Genomic DNA, 20,452 nt, shown 5'->3' on the forward strand with positions numbered 1-20,452 from the left:
GCCACGAAGATCATCCTCGGTGATATTAGCATTTGAAAAGTCAAGCACTTTTTTTTTTATTACAAGTCAAATCAAGCACTTCGTCATCCTACCATCAGGGGGCATTGATTCCCATGTGTTTGCATGACAAAAGTATCTGCTTTTCTCACCCTCATATATTATGTACCAGTGTAAAATGGCGTTGAGTTTCTTACCTGATTAATAATATGTAAAGTGCTGGCTGTCAATTGAGACACATTTAAAAAAAATCTGATTTGCAAAAAATTAGAACGAAAAGGACATTTTGACTGGTAATTAAAATGTGCTCAAAAGTAAACATTGTGCTTGGTTCTAAGTAGTCTTTTTTTTCATTGGTTTGCACTCAGCAAGTAAGTTAGCTGTGTTGCCCTGTGTGCCAAGTTTTTGCCATGTCTTGGGGGGTGAATTTGTTTTAATGTTTTACCTCATTTATATTTCTATGTATCTATTTATTATCATCTGTAAGTATCAAGCCTTGTTTAAATACTGCTTGTTGTTTTGTTTTTTAAAAAGGGCAGTAGACATGTTTGACCAAACATGATGAATAATCATGATTATGAATAATAATCGTGACCAAAATAATCGTGACTATTATTTTGGCCATAATAGTGCAGCCCTACTCGTTTCTTATATTATATGCCAATGTCACCTTTCGTATGTCGAATTTTCTCTGGTTATAAGAGATAATATTTTTCCGCCGAGGCGTTTCTTAAGATGAATTTTTTGTAACAACAGGCGTTTGTATTTGAAAAATTGATTTGTGATACATAAAAAAAGAAAAGAATCTTTTCAGAAAACAGGAATCTTGTAGATTTATGTTTTCAAATTGAAATGGAAAGATTGATCCTACACTGATCATTACAAATGCCATTTCTCTGTTCAAGCCAAATACCTGACAAAAAGTAAGCTTAGCAAGCCAGGCAAAGTCGCCGATGATTAGTGTTTCTCTTTGAACCTGCCGATAGTCCTTGGCTACATACAGATTAAGCAAAGTGAGCCACTGCCAGTCCTCACCGAAAAGGCACTTTGAAGAACTCAGCCTGTATGAGGATCTGGACCTTTTCCTTTGCTGCTTCCAGCTGTCAGTCAGCACAGCCAGCCACTCAGGCCGAGGGCATCTTCACCTCTGGCGTTGTTTTTCTTTTTTTTTCTTCTTCTTCTCAGGATATGTGAATGGCATTAATCCTCCCGACTGGAACACTGCAGAGCTTCACATGTATTTGGAACGATCTGGTATCCAGGTGGATTCCCATGTTCATCCATCCATTTATTAGCCTGGCCAATTACCCCCATACACTGGGCCGGGAACATGGTAATGAGAAGCATATAAAAAAATTCTGTCTTTGCAAGAATAAGTAGAGCGTAGATATTTCCCATCGTCCTGCAGTCCTAATTGGGATCAGCACCAAATTGCTCATTTTTATTGATACACACCTTCTAAATTTGGTCTATTATTGATGCTGTATTTTCAAATCAAATAACCAATTAACCAATAAGTAATAAGCAAACAAAGCAATGAAAAACATACACATTTGATTAATTGTTTTGTAAAACAGAAAAATATGCTATTTTATAAGGCAATGTTTATGGAGCCATAGTATTATTTACTGCAAAATGTGCAAAATAAGTATAAATATCCTATGTCACTTTAATCAACCTGTTTTAAGTCCCAATTCACAGATTCTATTGTACAGTTTATATATATATATATATATATATATATATATATATATATATATATATATATATATATATATATATATATATATATAATTATTATTTAGTTGATGCAAATTCTCATGTATTTTGATGCCAACGGAGAATATTGAAACTAGTTCTGGAGCTTTGTTTGGCCACCATCTCGACATCTTGATTACAAGGAACTAAAAGTCAATTGACGAACTTCATTTGACAAAAGTAATGCTTTGCCACCAGCTTGCGGAATTTTTGTACCAAGAAACTATGAAAAAGGAAGGAGCTTTTTTTTGGCAATTTCAGACATTACATCTTGATCCCAATGTAAAATATTGAAGGGAGTTGATAAGCTTTATTCAGACTAAAGTAGTGCGTTGACACTATCAAAACCTATCTGATCTAAATTATTTGTTTCTCACCCAAAAGTCAAAGTAACAAAAGCAATTGTCACTCATCAGAGGGGGTGGAGTGAAATCTCTCTAATTCCATAACTTGTGGATAAAAAGAAATGACAGAAAGAGTGGCAAAATCATTTGATACTACATTTAAAGATCAGTTGGTTTTATTCCTTAACACTGTTTCTCTTTTGGCTTAATTCCATGAGCAGTTTTTCATCTGTGAGATTAAAGCTGCAACAGCATTCCCTTGGTTTGATCGCTAAATGAGTGTGAACATACAAATTCAAGAGCCAACCGTAATTTCATGTTGACTACTTTTTTATTTTATTTTATTTTTTTTACCAAAAGCGTATGTAGGGACTCGAGTCAGGCACCAAGAATTAGGAATTGAGTGGAACTGGGACCAATGTTTCCTCTAATTTTCAATGTGACTGAGCATTCGAACGAAACTCCCTGAGCAGGCTTTGGACAACTTCAGACATGCACACAGTGAGTCACCGTGTGCAAATCTGATGTTGCTCCCAAAGTGACCTAAATCACATAACTCACATTTGGTCAGAAATGAGCAAGGAAGGAGGGGGGCTCCAAGTATATCCAGGGGCCTAGCCTCGGCTCTGGAATGATGATGCAAGGCAGCTCGGAACTCTAAAAAAAATCATATGAACAGCACAACCTGATGATGTCCATCAACTTTTAAACATAGGTGTGGACAGATAATGTGCTTCAGGATACTTATGCCATCATTTATGAGATGATAGCTGAGGTGACAACTACAAGCGTCATCAAGCACCAATACGAGAGAACGATGATTGTTGAATTGAAATCTATGATTGTTTGATTGCATTATGTTGCCAAACAAATCACAAATATTTTTGTTTGTTTTCAACATTGTTTTATTTATTTATTTATTTTTTTATCTTGAACAATACCTGTTTTAGACATGACAGTGTAAACGTATATTGCACTTGGTAATAAACACAGCGCATGTTAATAAACAAGCCACAAATTGTGAAAAAAAAAAAGATCTCACTCACTTTCACCACTTGTTCTTCTATTTGCATATATGCCGACAGCCATTCCATCTTAAAAGAAGCACATTTCTTTTTACATAGGCTTGGTGAGTGGATGTGTCATGGCTCGTTGGCCAGGAAAAGAGGTTAGCATTTGTGTCTCTTAACTCTGCACTGTTGTTAGCCAGCTAACCTGCACAGGGTGTATATGCAGGGAACATTTCTGTCAATGTGTTTGATTGGATGAATAGTGGAAGTGAAACTTATTGTATGGACTTATCAGCTGGACACTTGTCACTCACTGAGTCACAATGCAAGAAAACAATATTATTGGTCTTATTAATCTGATACGATGAGGTCTAATATTAGATAATATTTAATACATTTACATTGCATTTTGTTTTATGCGCAGCATAGATTTTCTTGTGCACTGAGTGTGCGAGCAGTGCATAATTACGCACACGCACAGCTCTAATAGAACCCTGACTGGGACTGTCATTCAAATTCTCATGGAATTATTTAGATTTTAAAAATCATTCATCCGTCCATTTTCTATAGTCACTTATCCTCACAAGGATCACAGGCTTGCTGACTTTCCACAGTAGACGGGGTACACCCACAACTGATTGCCAGCCATATGCGGGGCACGCAGGGACAAACAACCATTCACACACCCAATCGCACCTAAGGACAATTTAGCTTGTCCAAGACACCGCCATGCATGTTTCTGCAATGTGGGAAGAAACCGAAGTGCCCGGAGGGAACCCATGCAGGCACAGGGATACATGCAAACTACACACAGGACTCTGAACTGTAAGGCTGACAATGCTAACCACTCTAATACCGTGGTGCAGAGGTGGGGAACTTAAAGTATTTTAATGTTCATTAGGTGATGATCTCCTTCTTACTGCACTCATTCTATATTTTTCTGTTTTAGTATCCATGCTCAAAAATAACATCAGATCTGTAATTTTGTAGTTATTCTGCAGTTTAAGCACACTATAAAAAAAAAAACATGTATACTTTCCCAAATGCAAAATAACACACTAAAAAATTCTTAACATTTAATTCTAAACATGACTTAAAAGTTTTGGTCAGCAAGATTGTGTCCAGTATGAGTTTTGGTTGAAACCAGGACTAAGACAGGAAGCAACTACAAATAAATCACCGGTAAAGTCAGCCATGTTATAGCTGTAAACATTAAGCAGACTTGAATGTTAAGCAGTGATTCACCAAGTTGGATGTGATGTGTTTTTCCATTGCTTGATGCTGCTGTAAACTGACTTTTGTCACATTGACTGGAGGTTGATACTTTAAAACTGCAGAATAAGTAGCAGATAATTATGCAAGACAATTGAATTATAATTACATAAGCAAAAAAGCGTTTGGCGGACGTAAAAAAAATCACTTTCCGACACTTTTAATTTGCCTTTTTTATGGGCATTCCTGTCATTCGTCGGCAAAACAGGCGTCCGTCAGTTCTGACTAAGTGCCCACCTCTGCCGTTCTGCCCTAGATATTAAAATGTCGGTGCTAAATTTCATTGACAGGTGACAAGTTAACCAAATGAAAGAAGTAAGACTGCCCATAGCACGTAGCCCCACCTAGACCTGTGGTGGCGTTCAACCTTTACGGGGTTGATAATCTTTGTTAATACTCCTGAGATCCAGGCTATGCTTTTGTGTCCACTGTTGTGTTCATTTTGTCTCAGCATGACAGCAAAGTTAATTGCATCCCACTTAAACACATGTGACATCATTGGAATGACCTGGATGTTTTCTACTGAGCACACTAGGACTTAGTTAGGTAGCTCTAACAAATAGATAGATATAGACAAAAACCAGATGTCCACTAGTGGGGAATCAAATGAATTGGCTGTATCTCAGGAGGATAAAATTCCTACAGACACAAACTCTGTGCATGTCCTTCTGCAACAGTTCGTTCCTGAAAAATTATCACCCAAACATGATGCACAGAAGGTCTTTATGTCACTGCAGAGCCTAATGAGCTCAGACCAAACAATACTGAATAACAGCATACAGCATAATGTTTATCAAGGGAGAATTTGAAAGCCTCCGTGTTGTGCATTTGTTGCTACTAGTGCTCGTAGAACCTTGAAAATTCATTCATTGACGTCTATTTCCAATCTCAGCTTTGTGTTTGCTTTGCATTTCCCTTGACCAGCTGGTTATAACTGGATACTTCCATGACGTATTTGCAAACGAGCGCTAGCAGCATATTATATGCAGCATTGTGTCATTACAAATGCTTTAAGTTGACACATGAATGTAAAGATTAGGCAAATGTTAAGTAAATTAGCCACTGAAGACAGCATCGATTCAGTGTTTAGAAGTGTGTAACAGCTGTTTTGGGGGTGTTATTCACTTTTATCTACTTTTTTAATAAAATGCAAACTCTTAATTAGGGTTCTCAAACTTTTGGAGTCAGGACCTCTGTTTGGAAATCAAATTTTACAAGGACCCCCATAGCAAATGTTTGTGAAACAAAACGAAATAATTTAAGCCAAATATAAGTGCCCTTTTTATTCATCAACATCATTCAATTTGATAAGTATATTTGTTACTTTTCAACCATACTGAAGTTTACTAAACGAAAATTATTATAGAAAAAATAATGGGTCAATTTCCCCAAAACAGGTTGCTGCCAAATATTTAGTGACTAAATAATGAAGAAATTCGCCTTACGAGCCCATCCGCGGAACAGATTTATCTCGTAACACGGGGGACCACTGTACTTCATTATGATATCTTCCAGCATGAAATCAGACAGAGGACTGACTAATACACAGCTACATTGTTAAAAATCTGCACACCGGTAAATGTAATCCATCATTCTAACAGTTACCACTCTCAAGATATAATCGTCAGTTCCGAGATCTCTGTCTGTAATGACTCAATGTCTACTTTTATTAAAATCATTTAAAGCAGGTTATGTGACACACACATCAAGTTATGTCACTTATTAGAAAATGTGTCTTAAAGTATAGTAAATGCATTCAAACATACTTGTCGATGTGTCACTGTGTACGTACATATACAGTACTGTACATTTTAACATACTTGCAAATATATGTTCAATCCATCCATTTTCTATAGCCTCTTAACCTCTTTGGGGTAGCTGGCTTGCTGTTGCCCGAATCAGTGATCCTCGGGCAGTAGAGGGGGGACACCCTGGACTGGTTGCCAGCCAATTGCAAGGCACACAGAGACAAACAACCATTCACACTCACAATTAAGAACAATTTGGAGTGTCCAATTCACTTACCATGCATTATTGTAGCCTTGAGTAATGTCAAATACCAATTTCGATCCGATACAATATCACAAAGTATGATAGCCAATAAGAATAGTCAACAAGCATAGATATGGCAAAATCTAATATTCAAAAGTAGAGCTGCAAGCAGCTATAAAGGACCTTCACAGACCTGTGCACGTTGGGGTATGAACAGGTCGGAGTATGAACACTTTGGGCTATGAACATGTTTGGGGATATGCACATTGGGGTAGGTGAACGTTAGAAGTCAATGTTTTAGAAAATGTCAAAGTTTCATTTGCATTTGTCCAATGGGCGCAACAAAGTACATAAAAAATCCAAAATTATGTTATAATATTTTCTGCCACACGGTGGTGCTAGCACTATAATGGAATGTATGTTTGTTGTCTTTAAGAATGGAATCTCACCCAATGTGTCAAAGTCAAGTCAAAGTCAAAGTCAAGTTTATTGTCAATTTCTTCACATGTGCTTAACATACAAAGGAATCGAAATTGCGTTTCTCACTATCCTCTGTGTTTTACGTGTACAATAACAAAATGCAGGTGCGCAAGACGAGACAATCCTAAAAACTAGATTCTTATCCATAGTAATATAATGTGCAGTATGTCAGATCTACTTTGCCTAGTGTTGCTAAACTAATAACTAAAACTAAAAACCAAATACGAAAAACCAGGTCTGGCAAGAGTACCCCAAGAGAAGACATAAGTAGCAGCATATGACAAGACAATCCAACAGTATGAGACAAAGCCAGACAACTCTGACTGTGGTTGTCCCAGTTGTGTGCATTTGAGGTAGTTGTTATAGTTCTAAGTGTAATCGCTATTGCAATTGTTGTATAATTATAAATAAATATGGCAGCAGCAAGTCTGTGCAAATTTTGCAAGTGCATGAGCAAAGTTTGAGGGGTTTTTTTTGGGGGGGTGGGTGTCGAACAGACTGAACTGAACAGACTGTGTGCAGGGTGGCTTGTATCGGTGACAATCGTGATGGCTTTGCGGCTGAGGTGGGTGGTGTACAGGTCTTGCAGGGAGGGAAGTGGAGCACCAATAATCCTCTCAGCTGTCCTCACAATGCGTTGTTGAAGATGACTCTTGTTGTTCAAGATGCATTGTTGGTGGTGTAACCCTAACCCTAACTGTAATGGTGTCGTGATAGCTCCCAAACTTGTGACCTCCTTGAGAGGACTGTATTTTACTACCGGTTCACAGGATCCTCAATCTCACCAGGTTGGCCGGCCAGAACATGAAAAACGATGCACACTCTCATGCCGGCATGCCACTCTTTCTTTGGTATTGTTTGGTAATGAATTCTTGTGTGTGCATATATTATTTCTGGTTTTTGTCTGTATATATATATATGTATATGATGTAGTCCTTCAACGCCAATGACATTTTTTGGTACCACTAGTTGGCGCTAGCACTAGAATGGAACGTATGTTTGTCAATGTCTTCAGGAATGGATTCTCAGCCAATGTGTGAAATTGTGCGAAGATCAGATCATCTGGGTCACATTACAGCAGCTTTTATTGTTTCGATAAATCTTGGGAACATTGTAATATTTTGAAGCCACTCTCCCATCATATGTGTTGGCGGATCTTCACAAAATTTTGCCTAGTTGTGCCATTAAGTCTGATAATGAACCACATCAAATTTGAAAGTGATCAGGTTATAACCGTTTAGAAAAAAGATGGAGCAGTTTGGGACCTACAAACGTGAAAAAACGGGCAAAAATTTCACATTCAAAAATTCTTAACTCTTTTTCTGTACATCTGAGAATATGGTTCGCACGGACTTGTTTTGTAGTTCTTGAGGTCCTTTAAATGCACAAAAAAATTTGTAGCTCTAGGTCAAACGGGCCGGAACTGACTGGCTTTTTTTTGACTGTAGGTGGCGCTGCAGAGCCACTTTTTTTCCATTGTTTTAGGAAACACCAAAATATCATAATTTTCGCCAGGCCCGACAAATGAGCAAAATTTGGTGACTTATCATGCACATTTAGACCCTCAAAAATATGAAAGTTTATCAAGAGTAAATAATAGTAAGAATCCGGTGAAAAACAAGAGGGTCCTAGCAGCGGATGTTGCTTGGGCCCAAATTAAAATAGGCATGGAAAAGCAGGAGCGATGCCTGGATTGGACTCGCAAATCTTGGATGTAGACTCATATAATCTGATATAGTTTTATTGGCTGATATCGGGCTGATACCCAAAATCAGTATTGGATCGGCGCCCCTCTAACAAACCTATTTGAAAATATTTCCAAAGGTGTTTTTCATATAGTTTTGTACATACTTGCAAATGTTCAAACTTGCTTGTAAATGCTTTTGAACTTTTCCGTAAGTACATTCACATCCTTCTAAATACTTGAATCTACTTGTAAACACATTCAAACAGGTTTGACGGTCAAAAAGCAGCTCTAGGCTTCCATAAAAAACATTGGTTTGGGGTGTTTTTTTTGTTTGTTTGTTTTTTAAACAGCTCTCACGGAATTTGTTGTGTCAAAGATTGTGGTTTTCTTGGACTTAATTAAAGTCTGTTGTCTTCTGTTGCCTTCTACATTATTGCTTCTTTTACGTTAGGGAAAAGCCACATGATTTTATGGCATATAGTATACTATAACCAGAGGTGTTGCTATGGCTCTGATTAATTTTCCAATTTCTTGTTTTTCTTCTTTGTTGTTGATAATTACATAATTAATGTAGTCATCACACGCTGAAGCCAAATTGAAAACTGATCTTAGATATTCAGTGCAACACGTCTGGTCAGTCAATTTCAAATCACTTGAAAAATCTTATCAGTTGTTGATTTGATCCAAATAAATAACTTTTTTTTTTCCTTACGTCAAACCCAAATGTTTACTGACCACCGCATAAATGAAAGAATTGACCTCACTGTTTCAAACGTAGACATGTACGCAGCTCCTCTCTGGCAATTGAGAAGATTGAGCAAGACTCAAATGACTGCGAAAAAATTAATACCCTCTTCATGAATCTATTTTCTTTTGGGCCTCTGATGCCTGAAATTGAACTGCGCAAATTGTGTTCAGCCATTCTTGCACGATGTCAGTAATTTACGCCGCATAACTGTTGTTTTTAATGACCCGAACAGACTGAGTGCAGTCATCACCAATGGGACAAAATTCAACAGTCTTGCGGAGAATAACATGATCATGCCTAGACTTAAAGGGAAATTTTGTAAGCTTTTGACCGTTTTTCATTATAAAGGAATGAACTAAACGATTATAAATTTCCAAAACTTGCAAATAAATGTGTTCTTAACAACCAACAGTATGTTTTAAATATAATCTTTGGTCTAGTTATCATTAAATTATATTACATGGGGGGTGGCACTCCTCCGGAGGCTGCCATGTCTGTGATAGCTACAGACAATGGTAAATGCAGCGCCTCCTGCTGTCCGTAATAAAAAAGGGTCTAAATCTTACGCATTGTCCCTGTAATGATTGGTATTTTGACCCAGGTTATGATACATGCTTTCTTTTCTTTTCTTTTCTTTTCTTTTCTTTTCTTTTCTTTTCTTTCTTTGCACCTTTATGGTCGCTTTCAGGTTGTGATTGCCTCGTAAGTTTTCATTGGCTAGGCTTTAGAATTGAGTCCACATCTAGAAGGACTTGCACTGCAAACAGGGTCAGTTCATTTCTTTAGCAAAACCTGCCACAAATCTTTGTAAAGCCCCAAACCCAACATTTTTGTATTATTTCAAGTAATCACAATTTGGCTTTTGGTTGTGTTCTGTTTGCTGTCCAGTGGTGAGTCAGAACCTGGTAACAGACAACGTGTCGGTGGTGGAGGGCGAGATGGCCATCATCAGCTGTCGCGTGAAAGACAACGACGACTCGGTCATCCAGCTGCTCAACCCCAACAGGCAGACCATTTACTTCCGAGACATGAGGCGTAAGTCACACTTTGACTTTCATAATCTCCGATGTTTTTTTTGTTATTTGTTTTTTTTCCTTTGCTGGATGGCAGACCGCTGACAAACGTTTCGGAACTTTTCTCATCAAAAGCTGTCAGCGCAGTGGCTAATTTGGATTTTTTAATTACACTGCAAAAACACAATTTGCTGAGTGAGTTCAGCGTGAAACAAAACAAACTTCAGGCATCTGATTAGACCCTTGTTGTGTTTGCTTCCGCATTAGGTATTCTGATTAGGACTCACTTGTTTGGTCTCATAAACGACATGGACAAAAAACAATGAGGACATGCGACCATTACGCCAGAAGGAATGAGCGTTAAACACTTTCCACTCTTCTGTGAAGTGTTTTAGTGATTTTTTTTTAAAGTGTATCTCGAACGGGGAAAAATTGTTTTGGCCAGATCTTTCCCACCATGTTGGAAGCATGTATTTGTCTATGGCTACAACAAACGATTGGTTAAATAATTGATTAATCTGTTAAGTACCTGTATATGATTATGGTAATGTTGATTCAATAGACGAATTTGGTTCAAAAAGAATGCAATCCCTCTATTAAAAAAACAACTTGATTTCAAATTGACCATAGTTTAACATAAGTAAAGTACGATTCTGTTACTGAGACGGTCCGTTAGAAAAAATGGGCAAGAATTTTGCAAATTTTTTAATCCAAATCCAAGCAAATATTTGAAAACGTTTGATTTTTATTCTGAGCAGCTCAGGAGGCAATGGTCAGCCCACTCGCCTCACAGTTCAAGGACCAGAGTTCAAATCCCCATCGCTTCGGCCTTCCTGTGTGAAAATTGCATGCTCTCCCCAAGCCTGTGTGGGTTCTCTCCGGGCACTCTGGCTTCTTCCCATACTCCAAAAACTTGCATGCAGATGTATTGGACATAGTAGGAGTGATTATGTGCGTGAATGTTTGTTTGTCTCTGTGTGCCCTGCAAGTGGCTGGTAACCAGCTCAGGATTTCCCCCACCTATTGCCCAAAGTCAGCTGGGATAGGGACCAAAAAGCCTGTGACCCTTGTGAAATTAATTGGATCTAAAACAGGGATGTCAAACTCATTTTTATGGTGGGCCACATTGTAGTTATATAGTTTGTCAGAGAAAGGTTGAAGACAATTTGCAAGTTTTGTATTTTAGCCAGAAACTTGAAGTCAAATTATCATTTCGCGAGCCACATAAAATGACGTGGCAGGCCGGATCTGGCCCCCAGGCTTTGAGTTTGAGACCTGTGCCCTAGAAAACGGATGGATGTATGGATGATTTTGATTCACCACAAAATAGGTTTTTTACATTGAGCACTACAGGCATAAGAGAATATGTGCTTCAGGGGATTTGGCCAATTTGAAATTAAACTGGGTTCCAAAACAATGAGTCAATCATCAAAAACTTACAGATTAATTGAATGATAAATTAGTTGATTAGTCATCGCAACTCTGCTTTGAAGACCTTTTGGAATTTTGCCAAAATGATCCTAAATTGACTGCTGAAAACCAATATGGCTGACTCTACTGTATTTTATCAAGTGTGTGTGTGCATGTGTATGCGTGTGTTTGTGTGTGTGTGTTGGGGGGGCGGGGGGGGGGGGGGGTAATTATGAGGTAGCTTTAGTACAGTTTACCAAAATTATTGTTGTTTCTGGGGCTGAATTTTCTCAAAATCCCATGCCTGTTTTCGGTCGGCACACCAGCACCATCTTCCAAGCGTAAGTTTTCACGAGGCCGACCAACATGTCTGCCAAATTCTGTGATTATTTGGTCATGGAAATTCCCTCAAAATTGTGATTTTTCATCTTCTACAATTGTGCTTTTTCATTCAAAAGCTTAGTAGTTGCATGTTTTAAAATGCAGACTTAAAATTAAATGAGCCAGGGGTGACAGAAAAGGCCAAGAACTGAACACAAATGCATAATGTGAGCCTGAAGCACTGCAGAGGCATTCGTGAAGTCATAGTTGTGTTAATTAATATGCTCTCATGTTACTTTCACTTCCAGGGAGCTGCATTAATTTTGACCCGCATGTCTGCAGCGGGATTAATGGCGGAATGAGGTTAATGCAATCCACCAAACTAGTTTTCTGTGGCGGGTGGTGATGTCAGTCGTAATCGGAGCAGCTCATATCCCTAAACATTTAATGACCTCTTCTGTTTATTCTTATCCCTCCCAATTATGGTGTCACTTCTCTTATTAGCACTGATAAACTCGACACGCAAGTCTTCCTTACTATTGTTTTGCCTTGCTTTGCTTCAATTCTTTCTTTCCTTTTTTTTTTACACTTTGCATTTAATGCAGCAATGAGTTTACATTGATTCATGGACAGAGTAGTATTTAAATCGAAATAAAATGATCACAACTCAGTTATGAATCAGTAAGTCTGTCTGATTAATACTTAAATTTTGCCAGTGGTGGGCAATTCGTTAGCCCTGATGGGCTGTCCGTCAGTCCGTCGCTGACAGACCCCTGTTTTGCCAATAGACCAACAAATATTGTGAATGTTAAAAAAAAAAAATGTCTGCAATGTCGGGATTGCGATTTTCATCCAGTGTTGTAATCGTCAGGTAAAACATTGTCAGATGTCCATCATAGGTCCATCAGCCTGCTATGTCCCTTTTTGCGTACTGAAATATAATTACACATTACACACCCAGTGGAAGATTAGCTTAAGCCTAAAACAGTACTTTTTTTTTTTTTTTTGTATTTTAATTCCTTTATTACTAAGGTTCACAGCATAACGATGCATTGTTTATGCTTTAGGCAGAAACAATTTGAGCATTCCACAATTTCAATGTTAATATTAAATTCAAGTTAAGTCAGCTAGGTTAGGGACAGAAGTTTAAAAAATAGATGGTTTTGGTGGCGCTAACCTTAACAGCTAGCCGATATCATTGCTATTGTGTTTGAATGTTTAACATGAGTTTTTGTATGCGTCATCTTGATACACATTGAACACAACTATTTTTAGACTATATCAATTGTACAGGCAAAACTAGTGTTAGCTTACCCTGGTAGTTTCAAAGTGCTGGTGAATTCATTGTGAAAAGCAGCAGCACGACAAATTCCGCCACAAGTCTTCTAACCGTTTGAGGTGGAAGCGGCATCCTTTGGCAAGAGTAATTTATATTATCTCTCAATCCTCCACCAATCATATTCTTCTTGTCTTTATCCCTGACGAACTGAAAGTAATGGCCGTGTTTCCACTTAGTGTTTGTATTGTCCAAATTCAACCTGTCATCTGCTGCTGCTGCACTAATAACAGAAAGTAAACACTTTGTTCTGGAATTTTCTGCTCCAATCACACGACGTTTTTTTTTTTTTTTGGCAAATTTGGGGAAAAAAAACACCACTTTCACGTCAAAAATGCATTGTAATGCATTGCGTTAATTTAATTTGTATTGAGTAAAATATGACTACCAACACTGTTAAGCACACATTTAAAACAAGTCTACGTCAAAACAACATCCAACATCCACAATAAACAATATACTGTCTTGAAATCTCGGGCATATCTGGCAATAGTAATAACATAGCAATATTGCACTCCCCTAAGTGGACTATAGATTGCACTTTGTTATATCTGTCTGTAAAACAGCTTGTTTTCTTGATTTGATTTGGCACTGTAACCTGAAGCTTATCTTTTAAATTCTGATTGAATTTCACTACCACCCACATGAGAAGAGAATCATTTTTTTTAATCTTTTTATGAAAATAAATATCCCCATTAGCATCGAAGACATGTTTAAAAAAAACTTGACCATAAAGAATGGCAAGAGCGACCCATAAAAGACAGAAAACAACATTTAACGATCAATGTGAAAATTTGCTCAGAGCTTGGCAAGAAAGTAATTAGCCCCGCCCACACTGGCTCGCCCTCTCTTGACAGCCCATAATAAACTCTGATGCGCTCCTCTCAAAAAGTAGTGGCAGCCACTAATCACAATTGATTGCGGCCACTTAGACTTCTCTCGGTCCCAGACCTGAGCAAACGCTCGCCGACTGAAATGCAGCATGATGCCACGCTCGAGGAATAATACGTGTTTGATGTTGGCTCTCCATGGAACGAGGCGTATCGATCCAAATGGAGCGATATATTTTCAAAGTAGTTATTTTCACCTCTAGGCGTCTATGATTTGACCGTTACTGTCACCCGCATTTCAGGGTGTGAGATGATAACTGACCTATTTTGGGAAGTGGCTTGACAGCTCGGCCACCTTTTGCTGTGATGAAGTGTGTTTGTGGGAAATGAGAACACTCTGTCATCCGTTTCTATACGAGCAATCAATTTCCTGTTTACAATTGCATTGACATGTAATGTAAAATGGAGCCAGATACCAGGAAATGAGCTAGTTCTATTCAAAAATGAGAGGAATTCACGTTAATTATGTCATTTATGGTTTCATGATGTAAAAAGAGTTATAATGTAGAAGGGCTCGAAGCTTTCAAAAGTTGGGTAAATTGACCAAAGAATTTATCATGACAGATTATTTGATGGATTGTAGGTTGATGATGATTGGTAGGTTGTTGCTGGAATGATTTGACAAAAATTGATGGAAAAATGGAGTTGGATAGAAAGATGAAGAAGCTTGTTGGTGATGGCAAATGGATTGATAGAATTATAGAAATACACTGACCATGAGTAGATAGTAGATTGACTAGTACCGGGCGATAAAATTGATATATCGATGAATTGCAAAATGAAGTGACACAATATACGTATTGCAATATGACTTTCAGTGTCCAATTCAGTATAATAACGTATCGGTTTTGAAACGCCTTAATTTTGTAATGTTTCAGATTTCAGAAGTCAATCCTCTCTGGAGTGGCTTTTGTATAATAATTTTTGTGATATTATAAATTGTGTTTTACATGTAAATCATTCCAAGCCCTCCAAAAACACCACATTAAATGTTACAATACGTTACCTATCGAGTGAGGCCATGTTCCAAAGCAAAAGTGGTGACAGAGGAGGAAGGCAAACAGCTGAAAAAGAAAACTTTATTTTGTGAAAATAGCATTTCCTTGCTTTCTGACATTATCGTCGTATCTCGGGCTTCCTTGTCTTCGCCCGCAGTGTTCAGGTCATCCGTAGTAAGCTCATGTATGTGTTCTCGAGAAGCGCAATAATTCGGAGCAGCCATTTTCACGATCAGTAGACTTTCATTCTGTGTTTAGTTCAAATGGGAATTTTCAGATTTCAAGTGTTGTTTTGTTTTACTTCATTTTGTTTATTTTATATGCTAAGCAATATTCATAATATGAAGAAAAAAACCTTTACAGAAGTGACTGTATCTCAAGGTTTCACTGTAATTGATAAATTATAACAACAGATTCCTCTTTTGTTTTTGTCGTATTTCTTTCACCAACCCAAGTGACGTCACAGATCTGTTTTGTTTACAGTTGAAGAGCAAAATGGCTAAAAAAAGAGGAGCACAAAGTGGTGCATAATAAGAGACACATGTGGCAAAGTGCTAACTACTTTATGTATTTGTACCAGATCAATGCCATATGAAAGAGTAATCTCAACTGCTGGGGACATATTAACACAGTTAAGGGCATGCTCGAAAGAAAGAAATGTGGACATGCTTTTTTTGTGCGTTCATAGATGTCAATGATCTGTGGCTTCTGAAAAATAATAAATAGAATGTGACTATTCTAATAATTCCTTTGTTCTTTTTCAGTCACAATACACCTTTGCTGCATGCGCATTGTATCGCAATACACTCTTAAGAAACAATACCGACACTACAACCAACAATACATAATGATAATGGTATTTCTTTTTTGTAGAGGATAAAGGTGGAGCCTATCCAGCCTGGCTTTGGGCAATATGGATGGGTACATCCTGAATTGGTTGCCAGCAAGTCGCAGGGCACAGAAAGACAAACGCACAGACAGACAAATGTACATTCAAGCAAACAAACACATGCAAGGACACACATACCAGCCATGCATGTTTTTAGAATGGAAACTGGAGTACTCAGAGAAAATCCACATACAATAGGCACAGGGAGAACATGCAAACTCCACATACGAAGGCCAGAGACCAACGCGAACCCACAACATCTGTACAGTGAGGTTGACACACTAGCCAATCTTCCCACCATGCCGCTTCATCTGTTATATAAAGACTTATAATTATAGAGAGAGATAGAACGTTTTTGATCCAAAGTGTAAAGGAAAAAACAAAAAATAATGGTCAACTTCTAACTTCGCTGAAATGGTTTCCTTGAAAATCCTGACAAACATTCCAGGAACTCTCTAGTGTCACAGTCTGTCAGCCCCGCCACTCATTCTCCAACTTATCATACCTGTCCCCCTGCCAATCGGCTCAAACACCAACACCTGCTACCACTCACCCACCCAGTAAAAAACCCGGTCTCTTTCCTTCAAAACCCGCCAGATTGTCTCCATGCACCACGCCAAGCTTTCCAGCATTCCTGCCTGCCTGGTTGCCCATGTTTTGACCCCGTCTGCTCTTGACCACCCAATAAACTGCTGATTTAACCCGACCTCTAGTGCTTTGACCCCACCCGATTCCGACAACCCAATAGCCTGCCGATTCCATGAGTTAGCCGGTGTCTCCTCCCCGCTTGCCCCTAGCCACCCAACAGCCCGCCCTCTTCTGACTGTGCCCGGCCCTGGCGACTCACCACAGCAGTCCGCCCCGCCAGTCTTCAACTGAGCAAGTATCTGCTTGTAAATAATGAAACCTGTCTTTGCATGCTCTTGGGTCCTCCCTCTTTTCCCTGTGACATCCTGGGTCATCAGCATGTCTTAAAATGTTAATTGAAAACTCAAGTAAATAACTCCCTATAGTTTTCTACAGAAAGGCTTTCAAAAATGTGAATGAATGGTGAAATTTCACATACGTTTTTTTTTTTAATTTCAAACAAAAATAAAAGTTGCAGTCTTCTCAGGGTCAGCAGGATCTGTTCTCAAGTTAATTGAAAATTCAAATATGTCGTTCATACACAGTTTTAAATTGATATTTTTTAGAAGGCCGAGTAAAAATATCAGCACTGTCAGAATTAGTACATTTTGTCGCCATGGGAGCATGTTGTATCTTGTGGATGCTTGGACGGATACATCTTTGTCTGTTTGGGGAACGGGTGTAAAAAATGTTTTTAGATGTAAAGCCCCATTTTCACATAAACTCGACTTGTATTAATCCACTGCATAGTAACTGATGGGATGGATCAACGGGTAAAAAGTTCATAATTAACATGACTCAATTTACTCATTATCCATATTTGTTTCAAACAGTAAATAATTATCAATTAACCCATTGATGCCCAAATTTTTCTGGACATCAAAACATCCATATCATATGCCATTGGTAACCCTTTGAAATCAACAAGATCCTTTTTTTTTTTTTAAGTGAAATATTTGAAAAGATGAAAAGCTGTGTTTCATGACCGGTCACAACAATGTAATTACTCATTGTGCAAATACGAAAAATCTTAGTTGTATGTTTATTTTAACATACTTTACTAACCTTTTGTTTGGGACCTATGAGGCTGTCATCTGTCTCTCAAAGTGCAACTACAAAGTATACAACTCTGGTCATGTGACAATATTCTCTAAACATGTGACATTGCACACATTTCATCTTAACATCGTAGTATTTCAGTACTTCATGAAAAATGATTGAAAAATCATTTATAGAGCCACGTAAATAGATGTTTCTTTATGGTCACATTTGAGACCGATGGGTTGAAATGGGTTAATTAGCCAACTGGGTTTATGTGACCACTACTCTGTTCTTGATTGTCATAAAAACAGAACCAATCAAATAAATTGCAGCCTTCAAAAAGTTGGAGAGACATCTCCTATCAAAAACACTTGACAGGGTGTCTACTATGTCCTTCTTATAAGTGAAGGAAGAGGGCAAAAAATAGCACAGGACTAAAGGTCGCCCTAGTTTTTTTCTCTCGGTCCCAAGTCCGCAAAAGAGGAGTGATGTGTGATGCAGTGTGCACTGACACCTCCGTAATAGAAATGTCCACCACTCACCTTTCGTGTCACACTGCGGTGTCCCCTAAACCCCGCTGAGGCCAACATGGTTGTGTCCTTGTATAGCTTTGACTTGTCCTTGCAATTCTCACACTTTCTGGCTTAAAGTGTCAATGTTGTCCAAATAAGACAGCTTTTATACATGGTAGCACAATTCCTCATTTAGAAGTAACGCATAAGAAGATTTTCAGACCCTATTTTTCAATTGGATTTGGGCTATTGTTTTTGGTTTTAATGATTAAACCTCCTATTATGTTTGAAATATGTGTAGATAACTCACAGTTGCGTCACAAATATGGTTGTACTTTAACTTTTTAGTTTTTCACTTGCTTGAGTATTTAAGTTGTGGGAATTACCCATCCTGTTTTTAACAAAACCACAAAACTTTGTCTTACAATAATCTACTAGCTTGATGCAACCACACAGTCCAGAATTCCATAGAAAACAAAACTAGCAGTGGTGATTAGGGAAGGACATTTAATCAGCGCCAATATTCATCATTTTGATACTGTATATACCTGTATTGGCTTTTTTTTTAATTGTTTTTCAACACATGGCCGATTACAGATCTTTAAAATGGTCGTAACTTAGGAACTATTTATTGAAATTTTCTGTAAACTTCAGTACCGTTTCTGCTGACCCTGGGAAGAGTGTGCACCATTTTTTTATTGTTTGAAATTAAAGACAAGTGAATAATTTTTAACATTTGAAATTTCGTAAAACTTTATTTACCATAGGAATCTATCAGCAGGTATTTACTTGCTTATGCTTTTGGGCTCACCATCTGTAGAAGGGGCCAAATGAGTGGGGTGGGAAGAGAGCTGGGCTGGAGCCAAGTGCTGGGATGTTGGCGGACCAATCCTCGGCTACAGAAGCTAGCTCTTGAGACATTTAATGTCACCTATGTGGCAGGGAACGGGCATGAGCTAGTGTGCAAGATCAAGAAGTTCCGGCAAGATATAGTAGAACTTGCCTCCTCTTCTTGAGAGGAGTTGGACTCTCTTCCACGCAGGAGTTTGCCACAGTGAGAGGCGCAGAGCAGGTGTGGGCATATTGATTGCCCCTTGTCGTCTGTAAATTGGGGTTCACCCAAAAAATGAGAGGGAAGCCTCCCTCGTTCTTCGGGTGGGGGAATGGGTCATCACTCTAATTTGTGCCTATACACCAGACAACAGTCCAGACTTACCCACCCTTTTTGGAGTCCTTAGAGGTTGTGCTGGCAAGTGATTACTCTGGATACTCCCTCAATCTGCTTTAGGACTTCGATGCTCACATGGGCAATTACAGTGAGACCTGGAGTGGTGTAATTGGGAGGAACGCTACCCCTTTCTGAACCTGAGCAGTATCAAACACTATGTTCAAACATAAGGGTTCCATATTTGTACAGGCCGCAGTTCGATAAATTGACTTTGTGGTCGCACCATCAGATTTACGGCTAGAGAGGTGGAGCTGTCAACTGATCACCACCTGGTAATGTATTTGCTCCGATGGTGAGGGAGGATACTCGTCCGACCTGGCAGACCCAAATGTATTGTGAGAGTGTGCTGGGAATGTCTGTCAAGTTAAGTCAAGTCAATTTTATTTAAAGAGCACAATTAAAAGGGCCATCGTCAACCAAAGTGCTGTACAATAAAAATGAAAGTGCAAAATAGGAACCTGAAGAAAAACACATAAAACACACAAACAGATATAGATACAGATAAATGCACTTCAGGCATGTCAACTTTCAAGAGGTAGATTTTTAAAAGAGATTTAAAAGCAACAAGGGTCTGGGCGGATCTAATGGACAATGGTAGACTATTCCAGAGCCTTGGTGCGGCTGCTGCAAAAGCTCGATTGCCACGAGTCTTTAACCTAATCCTAGGCGGAGCCAGCAGCAGCTGGTCAGTGGACCAAAGGGCTCGGACAGGAGTATGAAAGTGGAGAAGTTCGGCTAAAGGGGGGGGACAAGCCATTTAGGGCTTTGAAGCTGATCATTCTTGTTTTAAATTTGATTCTGAAAGGAATGGGTAGCCAGTGCAGAGTGGCCAGTACTGGTCTGATATGAGAATGCTTCTTGGTATGGGTGAGGAGACGAGCAGCTGTGTTCTGAACCAG

General features: G+C 38.6%; 1 protein-coding gene across 4 annotated transcripts in view; it reads left to right on the plus strand.

Moving 5' to 3' along the window:
* cadm1a (cell adhesion molecule 1a) overlaps positions 1-20,452 on the plus strand; it is a 488,946-nt gene that overhangs the window by 369,184 nt on the left and 99,310 nt on the right. For all 4 annotated transcript variants that reach the window (XM_088440054.1, XM_088440055.1, XM_088440056.1 and 1 more), the window contains exon 3: positions 10,177-10,323. In XM_088440054.1, coding sequence (XP_088296180.1) covers positions 10,177-10,323 — 147 coding nt within the window. The remainder of the gene's footprint in view (positions 1-10,176; positions 10,324-20,452) is intronic.

This window comes from Hippichthys cyanospilos, chromosome 18 (genome assembly GCF_059441005.1).
Source record: "Hippichthys cyanospilos isolate Australia breed blue-spotted pipefish chromosome 18, RoL_Hcya_1.0, whole genome shotgun sequence".
Lineage (NCBI taxonomy): Eukaryota > Metazoa > Chordata > Actinopteri > Syngnathiformes > Syngnathidae > Hippichthys > Hippichthys cyanospilos.